The sequence below is a fragment of the Lepisma saccharinum genome, chromosome 2 (assembly GCF_977018435.1).
Source record: "Lepisma saccharinum chromosome 2, izLepSacc3.1, whole genome shotgun sequence".
In the NCBI taxonomy this organism is placed as follows: domain Eukaryota; kingdom Metazoa; phylum Arthropoda; class Insecta; order Zygentoma; family Lepismatidae; genus Lepisma; species Lepisma saccharinum.
Window position 1 is genome coordinate 54,083,433 of NC_139230.1, and position 25,454 is coordinate 54,108,886.

Genomic DNA, 25,454 nt, shown 5'->3' on the forward strand with positions numbered 1-25,454 from the left:
TTTGCCCCCCCCCCTAGAACTCATTTCCGACAAAGGTTGGGGGAGGCAATGCTTTCCCTGTGTTCGCATGTTATTAGTTCTCAAATCAGTGGTAGTGTCGGTCGTGTATTATCTGTCGTTGCAGTTCCTTACCAGTGTAGATGGGCTTTGGGAGTGAACAGTTGTTAGAACGCCACCAGTGCATTAATGCAATGGAAAATAATAAATTGTTTATTTTGTTTGAAATCACTCAAATAAGGAATCACTGTGAAGAAGTCTTCTTTGCAGCATTTTTGGTAATTTTACGTATGTGTTAATTCATATTTTGCGAACTTTTAGTCCATACGTATGTAGCTACACTTGTTAGTACATATTAATCCTAGTACTGGTATAATGCATGACGTTTAAAACTCAACGTTAGATAGACCTGAATTCTCTAATTTTCTTGTTGTACGTAACAGTTGTGCATCGGCGCACTGCAGCGATTTTTCTATATGCTCCATTAGCAACACTGCTTCTTGAGTTGTGTCGCGCATCGCACGGTAGAAATATATGTGTTGGGCTCTACCCACTACGCCACCGAAACTGCAAAATCGAAATAAAATATAACTTAATCTTCCAGAAAGAAATGCAGATTCAAGTATTAATTACGAGTCAAAGTTATACCTTATATGTAGATCTTAGCAAGCAACAACAAAAAGACAATATACTTTCGTACAATTTATTTTCACAATTGTATCCAGAGCTAATACTCATATTCTCTCGTTACACTGATTTCTTAAAACACACAATAATGTTTTAGAACAATACTTGTTCTCTCCACCGTCTTTCATACAATATACACATATATACCAAACACTAGGGAACAAGTGGTTTTTCTCTTCTTCCTTGTACGTGAATTAGAACACTCATCAGCTCAGAAATTATGAAAGGTAACAGTGTGAAACATCAAGAAATTAGAAATGCTGTACAGTTATGGTTTTCGTGATTCAACAGACAAACTGAGGACTAAAAGTGGTAAACGTTGTAAGTGCCAAAAGCGAAAGTGTTGGGAAATCGCATCGTTTCGCACATCAGCCCGTAAGAACGTGCACACTAATGACCTCTTTACACGCCCTTTGAACTACTTAGAGGGCTACCAGCCACATTTCACGTTTACCACATTATAAAGCATGGCACATTTCACAGTTTAACGTGGAAAACGGTGTTTGAATTATTGTGGCACTTACAGCGTTTACCAATTTTAGTCTTCAATTATATATTTGTGCACCGTTATTGTATTTATTTTTGCAACCAGCTAACAACTCGGGCGCATACTAGTAAGGCATGACCATATACAAATTATTCACAACAATAAAATTCCAATTATTAACTATGAATTCCAAGGAGAAAACTGTACTTGGGAAGTGCGCAAACATTGTTGATGAAACGTTTTCATACAACAATAACAACAATAAGAACAACAATAATACCTCATCCTGAGCCTTTTAGGCAGTAAAGTCCTTGTACGTGGACATGAGGTCACATCTAACTGCCTTATACCGAAAGTGAAAATACGATAAAACTGTGATAATTTTTCTTCATTTTAACAACACAGTGCATAAAAGGAACGCTTGAACACATTAACCTGCATTTAATAATATTGTCTCTGACCAGCAATAGATAAAAACAATGTATACATTTTTTATTTGTCACACAACACTCACACTTGCGGAAGCTCATTGCATTTAACATTGAACAACAGATTTCCTTGGTACTCACACCTATACAATTTCGAAATTCACCACACAACAATAGCGTAGATCCAAATCTTACATTTCTTTACTAAGCTTAGCTACAATTTCCTTCATCTAGGAGACAAACCAAGCGGCACGGAAGAGTGAAAAAATTACTGACAGGGTTTGTTCAAAAAAAGACATTTTACAAGTGAATTGCTTATTTACATTATATGATACATTAAATTTAGATATGGATAGTATCAAATAGGACATTTGTTCAGCGGCCATTGCTAAATTATGAAGAACAAAATACTTTCTCGGCGACAACACGGTATAAATGTCCAACAACTCAGTCTTTCTCAAAATTGAATACGACAGACAAGTCAACAAAATTAAGTACTTTTCAACATTTATACAAATTTTTAGGCATTTGACAAATAGAACAGGAATCGTCGTGAAATTATTGATAACAGTCATTGTTCAAACCTGCCCATTTTGACGTCATTATCTACTTGGAGAAGAATATTTTCTGATTAGCTTAGTATCTCATGTTGGTAACTCAGTAGCTTTAAATCCATATCGTTTGATGATGTATATTAAAGTTTTCTTATATATTTTTTCCTACAGGATACCTTACGTGGAGCATGCACTATAAATGTTAATCAGTTTCAATGCAGTAATTTGAGAATAGACCTATTCAATGCTAGTACAGATTTTGACAAGACGACGAAAAGACCTTACCTATAGTGGAACCACGAGCAAAACAACCTGCGTAGACCCGCGAGTCCTGTGCACCGTACCCCCGCGAGTACGGGGAGGGGGAGAGTGGACCATGTTTCCTTATGGCCGGAGGTGGAGGGAAGAAGGAGAAAGTTGCGCGGGGACTTTTCGTCCCAAGTTTTTTTTCCTTGTGGTCGATCTATAGTATAATACTCTCATGGGAAGATATTTACGTGAATTCTGTCTTCTCTACTCATCTGCGTAATGCCATGAAATGTGCCCCTACATTTTCGCCACTATCATCACGAAGTATTCTACTCGTATTTGAGTTTATATTTTAAGTCCACTCTATGCACAGATAGGTTAATCGGACCACCTACAGTTTAAAGTGAGATTCGAAATCACTACGTGCCTCCACCGGGTATCGATTCCGGGACGTTTGATAACAAGGCGACGACTTGTGAGAGTTCTATTTGTGTATGGCGTCCTGACATGTAGTCTATTTGTTGTGAGGTAATTAAGTAAAATAAAATCTAAAGAATCATGTAACGCGCGATTTTAAGTTTTAAGGAACTTGGTAAAAATACAAACAAATAGTTATCCATGTCATCAAAGTGCATCAAGTGTCAATAGGCCATGTTAGTCTTGATGACGAATCGAATGGAAGACCAATGTAAATACGTATGAAGCTGTCGGAAGTGTACCCAGCAACACATATACTAATGTTTGACACTCCCTTCGAATTCATAGTGTTCTTTTTACCCATCAATATTACATATTGAAAGGTTTGCAATAGTAAACGTAAAATCTAAAATTGCATTTTGCTTGAAACTCACACACACTACTTTTCAAACAAAATATAACAATAGACTTAACCTTGACTAGGTATTCGAAATCTTACAACGTGGCAAGTGTTGAAATGTGCGAGAGAAACCTTCAGTAACCTCTCCAGGCAAAATACAATTTCTTCAGTTCCTTACTAGGTAGGCTAAAAATATCCACTGCAGCTGCTTTTTTTAAAAATATGTGTATGCAGAGTATGGTGCCGGATACACAGCAATCTATTATGAATTCCTCAAGTATTTGGATCCTTATTAGTTAAACTTTCAATTAACATGTGAATAATGCTGTATACATAGGATATTAATATACAAGTCTACCATTGAATATTTAACTGAAAACGGTTTCATCCAAACGATAATGTCAACGTTAAATTGATCTGTAACTTACAGGGATTTTTTTTGGAAATGTCACTTTGAATCTTCTTTCTAGCTAATGAAATACTAGTTCTGAACATACAAATTTGGTAATATTATAAGCGTTTACAATTGTAATTGAGGAAAACTAGAATCGTGGCATCGTTTAAAAATGCACAAAAGATTGTAAAATGGTTTCAATTGGCCATATTTTTATTTCATTGACATTTGTTAGAAGCAATATGATTATTGCTTCCTTGAATGGTAGTGGTAGCAAGTGCAGTTTCAGATGACCTTTTGCAAAATTTAACGTGTGTGTTGTATTAACCAGTTATTAAATTAGGGTCTATTACGCAGGACTTTTCTTTGGGAGGGACTGAAATTGTAAAAGTGGATAGTACATAGTTTCTTCGTAGGAGGGCTGCAATAAGTTATTTCGTATTTGCATTTACCACTCTGGCTTTTTCCTAGTTCTCCACCTCTTTTATCTAAAAATGTTGATTTTCTCAAAATTTCGGAGGGGGCTGTAGCCCCATCAGCCCCCTCTCTATACGCCAGTGTTAATGCTAACCGGAATAACTACTGAGTTACACACGATAAATATGCAATGATTAGCAATCGGAAAATATTCTAAACAAATCTCAACAATGTTAATGGACTTACTTTCTGAAAATAAATCAGTCTTATGTGTGTTACATGATTAACGTCAAATCTTCATATTGTCCTCTTCGTAAATTATAATGCTCTCAGAAGTAGGAGGTAAAAGTAGTATTTCTACATGTTCTACATGGATGGAAGCTACAACACGTGAATTAGTGTTTTCTTTGGAATTTCACTTAACAATCGTTTTGTTTACTTTGATATTTGAAGCCGGGTGCTTGTCACATCAGCAGCATTGATATAAAAATGCTGTAATCTTCTACTGTTCTATTATACTTTATATGTAACAAATGCTTGTCGTTGCCATTAGCTTTCAGTTTACAATAACAACATACGCAGGTACATTTTTTTAAATGAAAAGATATTATTATATGTCCGAAGAAAACATTAAAGCAATACTATACTTTACACAATATGACAGTTATGAATATGTAGTGCAATTTAATGCATATTGATTTTTTATTGAATGCGTCATCATTTGAACTTGTTTCATTGATAGCAGTTTACTGTTAAACAACCGTATAAAGAAAATTTTGACAATAATTTGAGTTCTACATAACACTTCATGCCTAGTTTCAGTATATTATAATTTTAGTTTAAATGTTTGAATTTTTTACATTAAGTTTTCAATCTTCTGCGACAGCTGAAATATAGGTGCAATAAGAGCTATGACAAATAGTCTCAACCTTACAGAAATAATACTTCCTATCAGAATATTTTTCTGAATTTACTGAATATGGAGTACAAACATTTTCGGGAAAAACTGTATTCATCAAATTTAATTGTATCGATTACAGGTATGAATAACTAAAACAGGTCAAATAATGAATGAAGTAAAAAACGTGTGCCTGTGTGTGTGTGTGTTCATACCCACCCACACCACCATTGTTGTTTCAAAATTTTGAGGGGAAGAGGGGAAAAGTAATCATTAGAGGACCTAGGTACAACAGTGAACTACTTGAAAATCTTTTATTTTTTAGAAAGAGTCGAAAAACACTTTAAACTATATCATCAAAGCGAGTTTGTATATTTACTTTCAGAAATTTGTGCATTTTTCTTAACTATATTTTCTCTACTATATTGTCATTGTCAATTCAAGTTGTTTATTTACTGCTGTACCCAGGTACTTTTCATTTTTAATCAGCTGAGCATCCGTGCTTTTCTCGCAGTTCATGCTGTTTTCATAGCCACTTGAAAATGAAACATAAAGGCGACATAATTACTCAGGAGCGACTTTGGTTTCAAGCCAGGACTCGAAATCCATATTCCTCCTCTGTTTGGCCTTCTTTGTTGTCCATGTATTCTTTCTCGAGAGACTGCGAGATATTTCGGCGGTCGCTCTGATCTGCGAACAGGGAGTAGATGTTACTACGTTGTTTAGGTTGATGAGCAGGGCTTAATTGAGAACACTTAGCAACGACCTCCGCATCAGCCTTCGAATCGCTGGACTTTAAACTTCGAAATATTCCATTAGGCCTAGCTGGAAGGGGTGGTGGCACAGGGTCTTCCTTGTGGGCCATCATTTCATACATAATTTCTTCATAAACGTGGTAGTCGGCGGTTGCCCCGCCACCTTTCATGCTTTGATATGTACCTTCTGAAGAGGCCTTAGCTTTCTTACTACAGTCTTTCTCCGGTTCCACTTTCGTTGCACAAGCTGATTCCGGCCCTTTGCAACTGGAAGCAGATGTCTGAGAGTTCTCCGACTTGCTCTGTTGTTGTTGTTGTTGTTGTTGTGTTGTTGCTGAAGACACTTCAGTGACGGTCGTTGTAGACGAAGCCTCAGCAGGATTTGCTGCGGCTACAACACTATCAGCCTTATTTTGTACCTTTCCTTGTTCTGTGACGGGAGATTTTTGTATACCTTGAGCCTGCTGAGTCTGTAAATCTTCTATAATTTCCAACATGCACTTAGCTACTTCTGAGAAGCGGCTGGACTGTTGGGGAACAGGTTGGTGAGTCGGACTAGTGGAGTAGCTGTCACTACTGGAAGACGAATCTGGAACGCCTCGACTTTTTTCTGAAACGAATTTGAGCACTTGTTAGTAATCTTTATTGGTTAGTCACATCAGCAAACTTTATTTTACAGCATAACCATATTACAAGTTTCATTAGAATATTTAAAATCATTTTGTTTTGTAATAAACGCAAGTTTTCAGCTTGAATTCTTTTTACATCATCTGGAAATTAGAGGAGTACTATGTCACCAACATAAACATTCAGTTTTACTTTGCAGTCGTTTGTCACTAGTTTACATAACTGTGCTAAGTATTGTCTAGGTTGTTATAGTAGTACATAAAGACAATCCTAATTAACATTGAATAGTGTCGTATGGTCTAGAATGCGAATCACAATGATGACAGTGTTCAACTTTGAAAGTTTCAAATCATCTAGAGGAACAACTTCTGATGTTCCTATTCTCATTTTTTACTTTCAAGATCCAGGCAGAATTTAACGCTATAAATTAAAAATGTAATGTAAAACGATAGGGGATAGGTTTAACCCTTTCAAATTCCTCATTTTGAATATAGTTACACATTAATACTTTTGTTTAATTATGAAAATTAGAAGTTATATACACTAATTGATAAAAACTTTAGTGTTCAGAAACATTGTTTAATTTGTTCAGTATGCGCGTTGGCATTTTCATCTTTATGTGGAACATGTAATGTATAATGTCTGGTATAATATTGAATCCAAAATTAATTCAGAGATAAAGGTATGTATCAACGAGATACCAACAAACACGTACAGTCACCCGCAATAAAAATGCGAAACACAGATCCTGAAGAACTTCATCCTTGCGATGAGTTATGTGTGTGGCCTAACTCTCCCAAGTAACGGTGATGGACGAACTTCAAGAGCAACTTGTCAATAGCATGTAAGATCATCGTGATAAAGTTAGAAGGCATACAACGCATTGCAGGGAAACGAGTATTTCATAATCTAGGTGTTTCGTTATTATTGCAGATGACTGTACAGTCACGAAGAGTTCTGTGTTGTAACGATCCTATTAAAGGTAAACGGGATTGTTACAACCCAGAACTTATGCCTGACAATAATTAAACAGTTCTGTGATTAGGGAGGGACAGAAAGTTTCAAAAATAAACTCTGGGCCTCTAGTACTAGACAATATTTTGCTTCATCAATAATTTGAAATCGCATGACCTAATAACATTTTCTTTTTAATTTTGGAAAATAAAATACACCAAAAACTGGGTATTTAATCCGATCCTATGGATCCTGCGGAAATAGTGGTTTGAATTTGTCCTCGTTTTTTCTCTTTTCGTTAATCTCCTTTATACAACGAGTTACCCAACAGGAACAAAAATGTAACACAATTCCATAAATGAAAGCAACCAACATTCAGACAGGTGCAGATGTGGTGTTGGAAACAAAACTTCAAAATAACATCTACCAGGAATTTCAAAGTTTTAACAGCAGAAATGTTCAAAAATTTGTAGTAACACACATGTTTTCATTTAACTACGTTGTACATTTCCCTGCATATTTATACATTCTAAATTCTGGTAATTGTCGCAAATTTTTATGCGCGAGTTTTTTTCACTGGCCTAGGGGCTGCGACTTTAAAATCCTACTCTGTGTTTATGTACAATATTATTTTATCATGAAACAAATCCAAGACAAAACGCTACGAAAACGACATAGTTCATCCAGATTACTCTGATTTTTCTTTGAAATTTGATACGACATTATGTAATAGTAATTGGGCATCGCCTGAACAAAGCCACAAACTGGATATTTTAGCCATACATTGATCACCTAATTTCCTCCATTCAAGTTTTCAGTACAATGTACTATACTAGAACAGACATTATCGAAATCGTGGAGGAAATTCAACATGATACTATTTATATTTACTCAAGTAACTTGAAAGAAAAAGGATGGTTGTATAAATGGTTCTCAAACGTATAAATATTTCAAAAGTTTACATTGTACAGCGACCCTGCTTGTCACACTATAAAGTTTAGAAAAGTGACCTTGTATAATCATACTAAATATTGAATTATTTTTGGACGAATCACACATAACAATCGTCAAACCATTTGCAATGGCTATTTTGGGCATTTAACGACTTATACTTCTCCTGCGAGAATAACTGTGACAGAGTACGTATTATTTACGTACGCTGAAAAACAAAACTGTAAATACTCGAATTCATACAACGTCCATACATTTTGATCTTAGTCGAAGTTCTGAGATTTTTCGATTCTTCAAAATTAACGACAGAACAGTATCGTATTATATTTGCTTCTGAAATAAAATCTTATATTTATGCAATTTTTTAACAAAACTTTAACCCTAATTAGTGCTGCGAAAGTAATAGAAAGAAACGTGACAATAAAATTATTTTTTATATAGCCTATCTGTAGAAGTCTCATATCGGAAATTTTGGCTTCCCGAAAATTAAACTTCATGAACAGTTTCACTTTTTTTTAACATTCCCATGCATGGCTCACGCTTTTACACTATCATTGAAATTACACAATTACTGAATCCAGTACGAAATTAAGTTTTCTAAAAACATTCCCGTTTTTATTCCCACTAGGTATAGTTATAAACAAAATCATGCAGATTATTACTTCAGAAACGACGAACACTGCTAATGATAGTTGGTAGTAGTAGTGCAACTAAACAGGATATATATATATATATGAATAATAAAATTACTAGTTATGAACAATTTATGCAAGCCATGCCGTTCTTCATAAGAACAATAACTTTACAACGAAAGTCAAAATTACGAGACAACAAGCATGCATAGTACTGCAGAAATATATAATTTGAGCGTAGGCGAGAGTGCCAAAAGAAACAAAAAATGTCGTTTATTAAGCAGCAGAACTGCATTAAAATGGAACAGACAAGAGGAGCCACTAATCATTTCCATCGTAGCAACACTCGGTTCTAACAAACACGGTCATGCATAACAATGACTATGAAAACGTAATCCTACCTTTGCATGAATGAACCTCACAGCAAAATTCAATAGAGAATCTTGAGGATTGTGTTACATACAGGTGTTTGGTCGAGATTACCTAACGTTAAAAAAGTATATAAAAAAACAATGTCTCATCACCAGGATGAATCTTGTTTCCATAAACTACATCCTGTTTATTTATATGTCATCACAAAATGCAAAGTGTATGTTGTACTCTTCACGTATGCAATCTGTACCCGCCAAGTCTTGTGGTACACGAAGAAAAAAGTTCTATCTTGACTATCCATTGCGGAGAGTGGCACATTGTAGTTGTTTAGTCATCGGGAACAGTGTTTAAGTTTTTCTTAACGTTTCACTTTCACACTACATCATTTACGTAAGTAACAACAACACATTTCAGTTCTTTGGTTAAAAATCTGCAGTTATCGGGTTAGGTAATGGACATTTCAAACACTTCCATTAGTTGTCTTCCCCCACTTCGATCTCCAACCTGTAGGCAAGATGGCATCGAAAGTTAGTGCAGAAAGTCGTTACATGGCTTGAAACGCGAAAACTAAAGCACTTAAAATAATTTACACAATATGGCACTTTCAACCATTGCAATAAATTTTAAATTCAAAATTAAACTACTCTTATCATTGGTATATGGGGAAACCGCTTTTGAGCTTTCGAAACCTCCGAGGACAATGACTTAACACTTCGAAAGCACTTTGGATACTTGTTTCAGCCGCTGAAGAACGAGTTGATCAAATTGCTGGCTGATTTATGCTAGCGTTGATATAGGCAAAGTTTCAACTTTTAAGTTAGCGGATATGCAGAGCGAGGGAGAGAGATATTATGATGACCATGGCACTTCACGAAGTAGTACTTCTTGCTTGAAATACTTTCTCCATAGGTCATCGGTAATAATGTGGTACGTAAAATTCCAGTAAATTTCCTTGGGACTATCAGCAAAGGGAAAATGCCTTTCTCAGTCTTCCAATTTGCTAACTAATTTCGTTATTGAATTTATTGTACACAACACACAAAATTGGAAGAACACATTATTTGTGGCTCTTCTGTATCCAGTAGCCAAATCTTGTTCTCCTTTTTGTTTTCAAATTCATACAATGATCGCATCAAATCGTGGTTAAATCTCTCGTGGTGATCTTTTGCTTAAATATAATTTGACATACTGGACGCATTAAGGGATATGTGTTCAATGACAATAGTCTAGTTGTACCTTTTCAGTCTCATTGTTTGTTTAGCAATTGGAATTTACTAATCCCAGCTTTAACAGTTGAATGACACACAATACTTTTCTCTCTGTTTCTAAATTTCTCTTCGTGCAATTGACTGAGACAGGCCGAATATATTTTCTGTTTAAGCGGGAAGAGCATGTACATTTTTTCCCTCTTGTTCATCTAATGATGTTCACTGAAAGATGGATTCAGTGTGCAAAAAGAACTGACGAATAGTATTTGCACTATTCAGGCTAAATTCCAGGGCGGAAAATGTCTCTTTATTCTGCAATCGTTAGTTCCATTTGGGCTATTTGACGTTCCAAGTTGCTATCGTTTAGTATTTGACAAAGAATCACACAAGAAAGAATGAACGTGCAGGGGAATTGGGGTGCAAGGGAACAACTCTAGCTTTCGTGAAAGGTATCATGCCAGCAACTACCTGGATGAACTGAAGAATGAGAAAAGTCAAAACAGTTTCACCTTTCCGCAATTTGAACAATATCATTTTATATCTAGCATTCTTTTATACCCAAATAACAAAATCAAACGAAACTGTCATCTAAAATCAAGCATGGATTGCCATCACTGATTTGTTTTTTAAAATGTCGCCTTGTAATCAAGGGATTCCGGTTTCAATACCCGGTGGAGGCACACAGTGGTTCGGATCTTAGTTTAAACTGTAGGTTCAGTCCCGATCAGCCCTTCTGTACATAAAGTGTACTTGAAACCAAACTTAAACTTTTTTAAAAATATGTATGTGATAGTATTTTCAGATATACATTTACATCTGTTTTTTTTTATTTACAAGTATTAGGAAGAACTGCATTTATTATGGAAAGATATACTAACCCATACTACAATCCTTGAGTACCTTCCGTGACATAGATTTTTTATTGTAGGAAACATTCTTGAAAAATGAAAAAAATAAAATTTCAGTTTTTCAGTGTCTTAAACCACTCCTGAAATTGATTTCTTGCTAACATAAAGTAGTGTTGTAGCTGTTTCAAATATTAAAAAAATAGAAGTGTACATCACTTTTCATTTCTGCGTGCCTTACTTAAAAAATGTACACTTTTTCTCACATCTTTGCAGACCTGTCACTTTATCACAAACTGCAGGGTAAAAACATTTCAGATTTTAATGTATGTCTGAACACACTATCACACATATATTTTTGGAAAGAAATCGGTGATGTTCAAGGGGCACACTAAATGTGCTGCCTGAATTGAAATTATGGTTTTCCAGCCTGATGATATATAGTCTATAGCATGTTGTACCCTATTAATCTCATTGTTTGTTTAAAAGTTGACATTTACTATCAGATAAAGAGAAATATCCGGGCCCGAAGATCACACGCAAAGGGGATCTTCAATATGTATATTACAGAATCATGTCACTTTTACCTTACTATTATTTTAAAAAAGCAAATTAAATTTTAAAATTATAAACCTTGGTATATGCAAATAATGAATTATATATATGTTCTTGTTATTGAAAAGAGTACGTGTACTCTTCTGTACGTGTCTCCTGTACGAAGAAGAGTTTTGTCAATTTTGTGGGTGGTTCCAGCTCGTCGATTGCTTTCTATGGTTGTTCTGGAAACCGAACCAGGAGAAGATGGATCGATAGACACACTCGGTGCGAAGGAAGCACTGAATTGGAAAGATTAAGCTGCCGTCTTCTACTTAAATGACAGGTAAGAGTAGGCGTAGAAGTGAAACGCAAAGGATTAGCAGCAAAATTAATATTTCTGCTTGATTATTTCTTCCTCATTTTTCACTTAAAGTAAATAAAGTGGAGAGAGGACAAATAAGAGAAATAGGAAAACGGTACCAAATAGCTGATACGTTTTCATACCAGCTTGTAATCCGATTCTAAAATGGAACCTTGTCAGAGCATACATGAACAGAGAGAGAATTGAATGGCACAACTCTTCTAAAGCAAATAATGTCTAAATTGCTAACGTATATTCAGACGCATTGGATAGGCCATGGGGCCGTAAGACAATAATATAATCGACCCACAGGATGAGCGAACATTAATATTTGTGTAAATAAAAAATATTCCATTGTGTCCCACTGGTTAGTGCAGCCCGTCAGAAAGCAGGTTTTGAATCATCCTCCTTGCGATTAACATAGATAAGTGGCAACGTAATGTAAAACAACCGAAAATACAAAAACGAGTGAATTTTTTAATAAATTTCTTGGACAGTCTTGACTGCTGACTGAGGGCTAAAATTACACATTTTATATCCATAACATGAGCTCCGTACGAGTGATAAATCAAAAACAAAAAGACTCCCCTATCGCTATTAAAAGCTTATTTTACTAATTTACTATATATATATATATATATATATATATATATATATTTGAATAACGTAAATATATCTATATTTTGTTGACACATAATTAAGTCACTTGGATTTTTATTATCAAATTCATATTTGATCAGAAAGATAGTCACTTTCTGGATATTCTGAATACAGTGCACATGAACAATGAACTTCGCAACGATTTGAACCCTCTTTATTGTTCAGTATTGTAGACATAATAATATAGAGAACAGTTGTTTGGACATAACATTATTATCAAAGTATAGGTCTAACAACCTTATATATACGCTTTAATTTGCGACAATTGACGAGCAATAGAAGACTTTATAAGAGACATGCTTTATAAGATATTCCAATGCTGTACATAGGGTTTTGTAGCTCCCTACACCAATGCATATGTTTAGTTCTTGTCCAAATTGAGATATTGGTTGGTTGTTTTGGTGTCTTAAGTCCACTTTATGCACAGTAAAGCTAATCTGGACTGGACCTACAGTTTAAAGTGGGATCCGAACCACTATGTGCCTCCACTGTGTGCTTCCACCGGGTATCGAACCCGGGACCCCTTGATTACAAGGCGACGACACTACCATTGTGCCATCACATTGTGAGGCCCCCAAATTGAGAGATTTTCATTATCTATACTTTTTTAATAATCTATAAGAGTCGCGAATTATAATTGCACATGTAGTTGTGCAGAATCTTGGATACCAATCTTGGAAGATTGATGAGGACAGGAATATACTATATTTCTTACTTTTCCTGATCAGTGTGTTTCACATGCATTCTCGTGTTGATTTTCAATGTCTTTTGGTTCTTCGTTGTTAGATCACATACCTGTACAACCATAAACTGTTTGTATACCTTTTGGGTCGAACAATTAAGCCTACGTGTAAGGTCTGGAGAGAGTTTAAAGTGCGACGGACTGCAGTACTACTATGTACTATTATTTTTCTGTGTTTAGGAGACTGAGTAGACACACAATGTACTCTTCAGAGATTGTTTCGTTGTAGCTTTTTCAGATTTGCTTCTTGCGCGCAATTACCAGACTTGTACCTAGGTATATATCCTACGACTGTTGGACTGTTCATGACAGGTAACAATAAATGGCAACATGTTTTAAAACTTATTTTCCCCAAGTCTAACGCCTCCCATCGCGTTCTAAATTTCAACCCTTTTTATGAATATTGTTATTCGTTTATATGTACTTGTTATATTTGTTCATGTGACGTGAAAAATCATTAAAAACCACGAAAAAATAAAAATTAGAAAAAGTTCGTGGTCTTTAGAATAAATGCAGCATGTCGTTGCATACATACAGGATTGCTGTTCAACTTTATGTCCCTTGAACACTGTGAATGGTTGTCGATGTTGTACGGTGGCATCTTGTGTATGTGGATTCCTATTATAACAATACGTGTATTTGCTTATGGTGATGGAACAGAGTTTTACTTTGTTTTGAAAATAAATGGAACAATGTCTTATAATAAAACACTGTAGTGAAGATTAAAGTAAAATACGAATCTGATATACTTTAAGGTTGAATTAACTGAGTTGTTGAAATTTATTTGTTGGTGAATGTATTGAAGGTTGTATGGAGAGTTTGGATTAGCGGAAAATCAGCAAGTATATACTTGCTCATATTTGACGAAGGCTCAGAATATGAAATGAAGAAATGGTGGAATTTGGTTGTGTGTTCTGGTGAATTCCATATTCAGTAAATAGATATAATGCAATTTACAAACAGTGTGTGGATATACAGGCAATAAAAACCTGTATGGGTATCAATCATAATGAATAACAGGCTCTAAACATAAAAGACACTCTTACATGTAGTACACCCTACAATGCATTTTGCAGACTAGCAAGGCTATGGCGTCTGGACTCAGAACACGTATAATCCTTTGTAGGGCTTGTGTTATGTTCTGTCCATGTGGGTTTGTGATTGTCCTTTCAACAATTTCATCACCTTTCATCCTGATCTTTGCAATTAGCCAAATGTGGCAGGAAAGTGAAGTAAAGTCACTTCAATCAATGAAAAAGTAAATGTAAAATAAAAAATATGTAGAAATAAGCAATGAACATGAAATTATCATTACTTTTCTTCAGTTACAAGTTTAAAGTTTTACATTATATTTGATCCCACTTTAAGCTGTAGGTCCTTCCCCGATTAGCCTTTATGTGTATTAAGTGACTCAAACTATATGTGTGTGTATATATATATATATATTTGAGTCGAGCTCCTGTAACTTGGCACTGTATGCCAGAGACTTAGTTCGAATCCTGGTTGAGGCTGCATTCTCGCTTAAATTTCTATGTAGTACATCTGTGTGTGCCAAATCATGAGATAACTAGACAAGTTGTTTTGAAAATTTGCCTCAGAAAATTATCTGGCTTGTTTGTTTACAATATACGATATACAAGAAACTTACGAAACGACAAGTAAAATAAATCAAATCATTCTAGTAAAGAAGCTTACCGTTTTCTCAGAGAAAGACGCGTAAATTTAAAATTACATATCGATATAAGATAATATGTTCTATTACTCTGGTATTAATATTTCAATACTTGTTCGTAACACAACTACTTTGATTTCTTAAAAATAAAAAGTAAGTTGAAGCCTAGAAGAAACATAATTTGAACATAAAATAATTAGTATTAGTTTACTTGAGAAAATACTGTAAGCAGGGGAAAGATGATAAGGAAAAATGTAACCTGTATCTACATTAAACATGTACAGTCACGGACACTGCTGGGTTGTAATGAATACATTAAATTTCAATGGAATCGTTACAACCCGGCAGTGTCCGTGACGTACCATACATGTCAAGTACTGTTCAGTATAGTTTTCACCCTCTCATTATTCAAATGAACAAATTATTTCTGAAAAATCAACTCCACGTATCTCAGATAAAATATTGTATATGTATGCATGTATGCAGATCAAAGCCAAGCTATGAATATCGCACTTATAAAAGCAAGTAGGAAAATAAGTCATAATATCCTCACTTCTACACTATGATCACTACTTAAACAAAAATAGAATGCACAAGAGTAAAACTTACCTCGCAGTTTCTTAACTCGTGCGATGCTGCTTCTTCTATACTTGTCTTCTATCATAGTCACATAATTACAGGGCAGGTCATCTTGTTCTACTTCCTGATAATCCGACCGACCATAGAGTAGGGTATCTATTTCTTCTTCTAGCATAGGCTCATCAGGAGATAATGGAGTTTTTCCTGCTGGACACATGGAGGCATTTGAAATGTTCTTTTTCGGTGAGGCAACAGACAGCTCGAGTTTAGTTCCGAATCGATTTGCAAATCCTTTTTGGTAACCTGGTGAACTTTTACCACTTCCATTGCTTGCGCTACTATAACATGGGCTTTGTGTCCTAGAACTAGGGTAACTAGCTCTACCATATACTGGAGGGCTATCAGTTCTACCAGAAAGCGATGTTCCAATTCCACGAGTTGAATACGTCACTCCTGCTAACGGGCTGAGACTTCGCCTTTGTGACATTGGACTTGAGCCAGGTCCACCAGGACTTGCTGAGCGGTATCCCGAAGAAGATCTTTTCGGTGAGCTTGGACTACTGCCTGTTCGAGAGCTGGCACTAGCGCTCCTTGGTCTAAAACCTGTTTCTAAGGGACTTTTGGACCTTTGTCGAGGTGAACTTAATGGACTTTGAAACGAACGGGACGTGGGTGAGCTTGGATTTCTTGGAGAGACAAAATCTACATTTGCAGTGTCTTGGTTAGCTGTCCTACAAGGGCTTCTTGTACGAGGTGAATATCGGCTTGGACTACGATTTCTAGGACTAAGCGGTAGACTTCGTCTTCCGCCGCGGTTACTATCCGCTACTCGTTCATACCGTTGCATAGCACTCAAGATGGATTGTCGCAGGTACATAAGATGATCCAAATCAACATCATAATAAGAAGAGTCCCCAAGGCTGCCAGTTCTTCTTGAACCATCTACTGTCGAGGTAGACGAGAAGAAGCTAGCCCTTTGATACTGTGGGTGAGAATTTCTGTTCATTACTTTGGTCCCCATGGGGATTCGAGGTTTTTGGTTCATATTTCCCTGACTACCCTGACTAGTGATAGAACCTCGCTTGCTCCCACTTAATCCAGCTGCATCACTACCATAGTAAGTCCCATCAGACAACTCTGGAGTTGGACAAGAACTTTTATATCCAGAATCAATGGAATTAGAACCTGCATAGCCTATTGAATCTTTGTCAATATCGCTGCTGGCATAAAATCTGGCAGATAAACCCTGTCCACCATAGTACGAATGCCCTGGCAGTTCGCTATAATCATCCGATTCACATAAGTCTTGAATGGCACTTATTGTCTCAAGAAGAGGATTGGCTATATCCAATCTCTTGCGAGTTCTTCTATAACGACTTCTATGATGAGGTTTTCTATAAATAAGACTGAGATCATCTTTCGAGCTTCCTAACCTGGAACCACTCCCTCCTCCAATGCTTTCACTGAATCCAGCTTTATCAATTCCAAATTTGAAATCTCTTCTATTGTCACTTCTCTCAGTTAAGCCCATATCAAACTGGAACTCAACCTTTTGTTGAGTCAGTTTTGATCCTGGAACTGCTGAAGTAACAACACCTGCCATGGTAGACCGTTTTCTACCATCAGACTCTAAATCTAAAGCACCAATTCCGGAGGCGCTCGACACTCCTTCACGCGAAGTACCACCAGTTCCACCAACTACACCACTGTAACTTGTTCCACCAATGGTTGCTCTCCTGTTTACTTGGCTCGGTCTGACCTGAGATCGTGTACTTTCCAGTTCCACAAAAACATCACGCCTGGTATCTGATCCTGATGCAGTTGTTGTAGGTATGGAGTCTGGATCCCCAGGTTTTCCGTTCCCAAAACTTGTGTGGTTGTCGATGAACTCCTCAAAGGTGGCATACATGTGCCATATTTGCCGTGTAAAGTCATCCCCCTGCACGGACAGTTCTGCCTGCAAAGACAAAATAAGAATAAATATAAGACATAAAAGAACAAATTGACATAATAAAAACACTATGAAATATTAGAGCAATAAATAAACACAACAGCTTTCGTTTTAGAATTGTAAAGTTATGAAACATATATTAGGCTAAGCCCGTGGTCTGTAGAAGCAACTATTAACAAATACAATGCTTTTCATGGTCAATTCGCCCGTGGAGCGGCGGCTAGCGCGCCGGGAAGTAGGAGCGCGCCTGCCGGCAATTAGACCAACAGCTTTACGCTGACCTTGGCCCTAGACGCATCAGTGCTTCAGTATCCAGATAGCTGGTGTCCAGTTTCCACGTGTTTGTGAAGTGTTATGGCGTTAACAAGTGTTTTTAGATTGTTTTGTTTTAGTTTAGGTATTACTGGTGCTTTTCTGCAGTCTAACAATGCCACGTTGTACCTACAATTTAAAACAACGAATTTTCATGTACGAGTACGAATTCTTGTGGGGAAGTTAGAAGGCATTTTGCAGCAGATATTCTCAGATATTTCTGTTCCATAGAGAGACAGTGTTCGAAAACCTGTGAACAAATTTAGGGAAGCAGGGTTTGTTCTTGGAAGCGAAGAATGAAACGGCGTGTGGTTACTGATGAAAATCTAGACGTTGGACCACGATTGTAACATACTTCTCAAAAATCCTTCCGGCGCCTTGCACAAGAAACAGACATTTCCATTACGCCTGCGTGTCCAGCTACCAAGCTTTTAAACATCAGGAGAGAAATTGAAGCAACTTCAGAAGAGGAACTGATGCGTGTTGGTGAACATTTCCTAAAAATATGCCGTAAATGTGTGGATGCAGGAGGACAACATTTTCAACACCTCTTGTAACAAGGTACGTGTTCATTTTAATTGTAATTGTCAATGTAATTGTAAAAGCTTAATTCCATAGCTATCGGTTCCAGTTACGCAGATGTTGCATCCAATTTGCCAGCAGACGCGCTCTCACTGCCCGGCCCGCTAGCCGATGCTCCACGGGCGACTTGACCGTGAAAACATTGCAAATAAACAATGGTATATTTTACATCCGAGATCATGTGAATAAAAGAATTAAAACAGAAAAAAATTGTTACAGAGTATGGGACCAATTCTATAAATTCAGTTGCTGTAGTGAACCCACTCGTATTGAATTCTTAAAAATATACCTGTCCCACAATGTGATAAACTTAACACTTTTCCAAATGTACTGACAACAGCTAGACAGAAATTAGATCCATAATTTGGGAACGAGGTACGTTTGAATAGTTTATTTCCATTTACGTTATTTTGCCTCACATTTTTACCTCTTTGGTTAAATGCAGCGATGTGGAAGAAAGAAATGGATGATGGGACAAACAGAATGATACACCCATGATGAAAGATATATATTATATGGTGTGGGAGCATGCAGGAGTATCGTTAAGTAATGGCGTCCTTTTTGCGATGCAAACATATACGTAATCGTGACAATGAAGGATAGGTAGTGTGTGCACGTGCCAACTCAGAATAAACAATGTTAAGTGAAATGATTTGTATAAAATTATAACAACACTAGTAACGCTAATTTATTATCATCATCATCATCATCAGTAGTAGTAGTACTCAGGAAGAGAGCTACTGTCCGAACTATTCGCACATTCCAAGTAGCATTTAGAATACAAAAAAGTAAATGTGGTCTTCGTTTACAGCATATTACTCCATAGGCTAGAGGCGACTGCCTCAAATATTCAGGCTACACAATCGCACCCAATGTTGAGCCGTCGGTCCGAATGAACAACACTTGTTTGTTTGCTTGTCTAGTCTTGAACTTGGTCGGCGATAAATTCTGTCAGGAGAGTCAGAATATAAACACGAACTCTGTACTTTAATGAGTGATGCTTTAGGCATATACCAGAACTAATTTTACGAGCCTGAAGCGCTCATTCATGAGAATCATGTAGAGTCCGTTTGGAGCAACCTGCCGTATTTACGAAATCACGGAAACACTCTGAAACTCCTATGATTTCTTTATTGTGAACAGACTAGCCAGAGAATGGCAAAAATCAAGAGGCATTACACGAGGTTGCTTTTCAAGACTAGATGAACTAGGAATTTCAGCGTTTTCCAATAATTCACTAACAATGGCAATTTTCTCCTGACGGAATATTCCCAACAAACCTTATTTTTGAAGATTTTTCTCATTAATTATATGAATTATCCTTAATTAATTAGGCGCATTTGTGTATGTTCTGATTATAAGCAACATTTTTTTCTTCAGTTACTTCCATTTGCATTTAATTTTGGGAAGGAAAAATGTCCAACGTGCTGAAATCGAATCTGGAAATTGTTCCACGAACAGGTACCTTAATCATCAGACGACCTTTGCTTTTTATGTCACTTTTTTTTCTCAGGAGGACGACACGAATCGACACTTCCAACGTCCATGTTTGTGATATTCTGCGGTTTGAAATCATGTATATTGCCACTTTATATGGAAAACATCAAGTATGCAATGGGGATTTAAAAAGTCAATTTCAAACACAAACAAAAAAATCCTGTTCAGCATGATAACCTACATAAAATGGAATGGCTGGGATGAAATTTCGTTCAGGTGACTGCATAATTCCAAGATGGGCGGGCAACGAATCGGCTACTATTAATGCAAATCATGTGCTTGCTAGATATATACAGGCAAATCAGGAAGGTTGTTGAACCTTGGCCTCTGGCTAGCAGCAACTATTAGCTATTAAGAAAGAGCGCCCAGGTGCTTGAAGACACGTGATTAGTTGAAAAATTGAAGGAAGCGAAGAGGATATTAATAATCAGCAAATGAAGAACTATGAGCAAACAAAACGACGCTAATAACAGAAGTAAATGAGTATTAAAGCCACGGATCCTGCCGTCAACATGAAATAAGAATAAGTCCTTTCCCTTCTATGGTTCATGATAAAGCCAAATCAGCCATCATTACGAATCTCGCAGAAGTCTTGAGCCAAGGAATGGGAGGATAACGAAGGCTTGAATTAACCAAGAAGAATAAAGTGAGACACCACTATTCGGCGCACTTCCTCTTCTCATTCAGCTTTTTTTCCCCACTTCATTTTCTAACTCCAAACCCTTGAAACATGTTTAGCACGTTTACCACGTTGAATGACTTAATGTTTTCGCAGCAATCCTGATCAACATTTTTCCTTATTGCTTCCGGAATCCACAGAAAGCAAAGTAGAGGCTAAGTATCCACATTAAGAAACAAATATGTATATTTGTTGTGTGTACAATAACTAATCGATGCAGTCTTACATGAGATCTTAACCACGAAATCTATAGAGGATGGAAAAACCCAGAGACTATTTATTGTTCGCAAGGCAAGGCTATCAGAGATGTCAAATTTTAATGTTTGACTTTGGAATTCTTTCAACATAACTTCACGGACTTAGAAAACAACTTCCGGGGACTAAGAAATTGTGAATTTTGAATCATCACTTAAAGTTCACTCTTCAGTATTGAACATATTTATTCTGGAGAGTAAATAAACCGTTGCACAAATATTATAAGTTTCTTTTAACTATTTTCAAAGTAATGTTATAAGATCAGACAGCAATGTTTGTCAATAGAGTTTAGATTAATTTTATTGGAGAAAAAGCAAACATCTCATGTTTAAGAAACTAAATACAGTAAGTTAATTAGTATCGCAGCAGAATATCCGACGGAAAAATGAGTTGGCTCGGATGGCATAATGTAAAATGCATAAACCAGGGCAGAACTTAGAGATTTCACAATCTACCACTTATTATTATTATTGATGACGAAGATGATGATGATGATATTAATAATACATCTTTAAGAGGCTTTTCCGGATTAAAAAATATATTTTTCTGAGACTCACACAATATAAATTTTGTGACTAAATTATTCTGTCAACTTTGGGAAGATTTCCCTTTAGTGAGATGGTACAGCTTATAACAAAATATGAGCATGACTTTGTATTTCAGTGCATTAACAGTTTTATGTCTGAAAAATAAAGAAAACCAGTCGTGGTAGATATTCGCTCTTCTGTCTCTCCAAGGGAATAATATCAAAACAATTTATTATTATTTTATAATAATTATTATTTAATATTTATACTGTCACTATTTCTTTTAAAAAAGAGGGCAACTTCTCTTGCAAAACTCCTGGCAACGCTCATACTTCCCAAATAATACAGAACATGTAAAAACCGTTGAGTAAAGCATTCAATATATCTTCTATATTCACAGTGTACCAACAAAGCTGTGTGTGCAAATGCATTGCGTGCGTAACAAATTTTAAAATGACATTGTGACTTTATAGATTTGCTGGTGCTTTATAACCCACACATACATATCACGTGACGCTTTCTTGCAAGATAATTTAGAGACTATACTGTAGAACCACGCAGGGCCGGATTAAGACGAAATTGGGCCTCATGCTTGAAATCTTCGGTGAACAATAAACACAACGACGTTATAGTTACGTCACAGCGCAAAGAATAATAGTGACTGTATAATAAGTAACGGTGTGTCTAGGCGTCCGAAATGGAGACTCCAAATTTCATTCTAAGATTTATTTTGAGGTTAATATAGCAAAAGAAAACTGTTCAGCTTTCGGAAAATTCTCTTCTGTTTTCCTCTGGGCCTTTTTCAGGAATGGGCCTAATGGTGCAGCATCAATAGCACCCACCTTAATCCGACCCTGGAACCACAAAATAAAAGGTTAGACCAACAATCAAAATATTTCATACCTTCAAGAGACAACAAAAACGGTATAAGAAGTACGTTCTTGAATCTCGTAGAAAGCAATGATTGGGGAAACTGTTTATGCAGGCACGTAGCCACCAGGAGGAGGGTACTATGACGGCAATTAATTTTACTACCTTAGAAGGATTAAACATATTGTAAAATAAGTTGTAACTACTAAAAAATTCATCTTCAGGGTTTCTACATCCCCACCACTCTTTTCCCCCTTTAGATGTCGGCTGCTGATTAGGGTTGAGGCCCCTCCGAAATAAAATTCTGGCTACGAGCCTGTGTATGTGGGTACCTTGTCTTCATGTCAATATTTGTCCACCCTAAACAACGATGTATCGGAAGTGGACAATTATGTAATCGACTACAGACGGAAGGCAGCTGGACGTGAAAGTAAAATCCGCAAATAATAAAAGCCTTGAACCACAATACACCGGTGGTGCAAGCTGGGAGGTAGTTATTAAATAGAAGACAAAAATGGCCATGTGTTCAACAGCAGGTAGAAAGGACAGACAATTACAGAGGAATTTTCAGTAGATATTCCACGTGACCCTGCAGAAATTTGCAGAAATATTTTGTGTTACATTTTACATTTCACTTGGTTTGAGGATTAAATATACTAATAGAAAAGTTGAAACAACGTTGTAGTAGCAAACGTGGCCTAAACATGGCAGCCGGTATTGCAGAAATTGTAATATGCTGAAAAGGTGTGAAATGACTTAATCCGAAGGCAGATAGAGGTGACGTACCTAGGTAGTTTTGAATGTTTGTCGATTTGAAAATGTTCCACCACGCTATTGCTGATTTCTACGATCACAGAAATTCCAAAATGTTCTTTCTTTAATCTTGAAAAACATCCACTAATATCGTAGTGTGCATCGATATATACAAGAATAAGGCTTTCATTTAGGGTATACACATATTTCAATTTCAGTTAATCATCATAATCCCAATCAAAAGTGCCGTTAGTATCTAAATATGAACAACCTTTGCAGTATTTGAGAGGATTTGAAAAGCCTTTGTTGCACAATCTGATGCCGATTGAGGGAAATGATCATTTCAGTTTTCTCTTAAATGTTTTTCATAAATGACTAATGACACAAACTACGAATTTTAATTCTGCAAATAAACACGAAGTAGTACGTACGTTGAAATGCAGTTCGAAAATAAAGTACAAGAAGAAAGTTAAATTAGCGCTATATTTTGTTCAAATCCAAAATAAATAATTTAGTGGCGTAATTAATCTAACAGATGGAAATCCAGAGGTGAAAATATTTAAGTGATTAGTGTAAGAAGACCTGAGGTTGGAGATATTTAGTCCAGTGATTACATGAATAGAATTATAATTGTATAAGTTAATCATACATTACTATTTTATTACATCGTTTACAAAATTGAAGCGTGGAATAAATCGAGTACCAACCTCCGTAGGGTAGTGGTTAGAAAAGCGCGCTACGACACAAGGGGTCCCGGGTTCGAATCCCGGCCTGGGCATGGGTGTTCATTGTGAGTGTTTTTTTAATCAATTTCACCGTGTCATCCACTCATCTTAACCTTCGAAATTAACTAAAAGTGGCAGAAAAGCGAAGTAAAAAAAAAAAGCATATCATTCAATGAATCAATAAGCTGAGTGATAATTCTAAGCTGTTATATCAATCTTCTAGTGAATGGAGTGTAGCGAGTTTCAATTAAATGCCATAAGACAGGGGTGCCCACAGTGGGGGGGGGGGGGGGATTATGGCGCAGGTTGCGCCATCGAGATTTTTGGGAGGATTTTTCCTTCAAATAATATAAAATTCAACATTTATATGTTTTTCCAAAATATATGTAAAAATTTTACACTTTAAGTAAACCATATTTCATATTTAATCCATTAGATGAAGAGAAGGAAGTGTTTAAGGTTATTATCGAAGGGGGGTGGGGTGATATCCAACTCTTACATATTATGCCTTAATTGACATGTGGGTTCTGGAAGGGGGATTCTGAATTAAACGTTGGGGGGGGGGGAATACGGCAGTATCCAACTCTAGATCTTAGATTATGGCTGGTATTTTAGTTAGAGTGGAATTGAGCATTAAATTGAGGGGGGTATCAAATTCTTGTGTATTACTATTGTCTTAGACTGTTGCGGAAATTCTGGTGTTGAGGCTGAGAATATTTTTTTTTTGGAGGGGGCAATATCCACTCTTCAATGCATGGAAATTTTGATGGTAGGATTGAGTATTAAATTTAAAGGGGGAGATATGAAGCTTTTGGTAAAGTGTTAAATCTTAGATTATCAAGGGGTTTCTGCAGTGGAAAGAGAATTCGAACATTCAATTTTGGAGACTATGTTTAGCGATATGGTATCCGCACGTTTTCGACCCCGAATGTGCCAAAAGAGAAGCTGGAAAAGACGAAATATCTCGGGATCCTAAGAAATTATTGACACGCCATTAAATTCATATTCTTGAAAGCCTGCAAAGAAATAGATGTAAAAATTTTCTTGCTTGTTTCGCTCGCATTCATGTGTTGCGAGGATGCGTGTTTGGCACTTTGCTGAGATGAATGTGAAGTTTTATACTATAGTTGCATTACAAGACATATGCGATATTCTGGATGTTCATTAATAACGTCCTTCTTAAAATATAATACTTAGTGTTGGTATACTGCTTAATTTAAAGCAGGTGCATCATTTGGAACAAAAATATATCGAATCCGCATTTCTAACTTCTTGTCACAGGAAAATTTTATTTAACAAGTTAAATTTGCACTGAAGATAAAATTCACGTAATTATTGTTATGGGTTACTAAAATAATTATATGAGTTCTTTTAAAGAGGAACCGTATAATATTATCGCCCTGAGCTTAAGAATTTCTAGCTAGGATTCTAGCTAATGTCTCGTGAAACAATAATTGAATCGGTCATACGGCTTGAGCAT

The 25,454-nt window shown here is 36.3% G+C and overlaps 1 protein-coding gene across 3 annotated transcripts in view; it reads right to left on the reverse strand.

Annotated features, from left to right (window-relative positions):
• Positions 1–649: 649 nt before the first annotated feature.
• Positions 650–25,454, reverse strand: part of LOC145984036 (uncharacterized) — a 118,988-nt gene continuing 94,183 nt past the window's right edge. For 2 of the 3 annotated variants that reach the window (XM_083117373.1, XM_083117374.1), the window contains exons 2-3: positions 15,854–17,780; positions 651–6,293 (exon numbers count right to left, since the gene is read on the reverse strand). In XM_083117373.1, coding sequence (XP_082973499.1) covers positions 5,515–6,293; positions 15,854–17,732 — 2,658 coding nt within the window. In that variant the 5' untranslated portion in view covers positions 17,733–17,780 and the 3' untranslated portion in view covers positions 651–5,514. Of the gene's footprint in view, positions 6,294–15,853; positions 17,781–25,454 lie in introns of all 3 variants that reach the window. The other variant, XM_083117372.1, reaches the window with a different exon arrangement.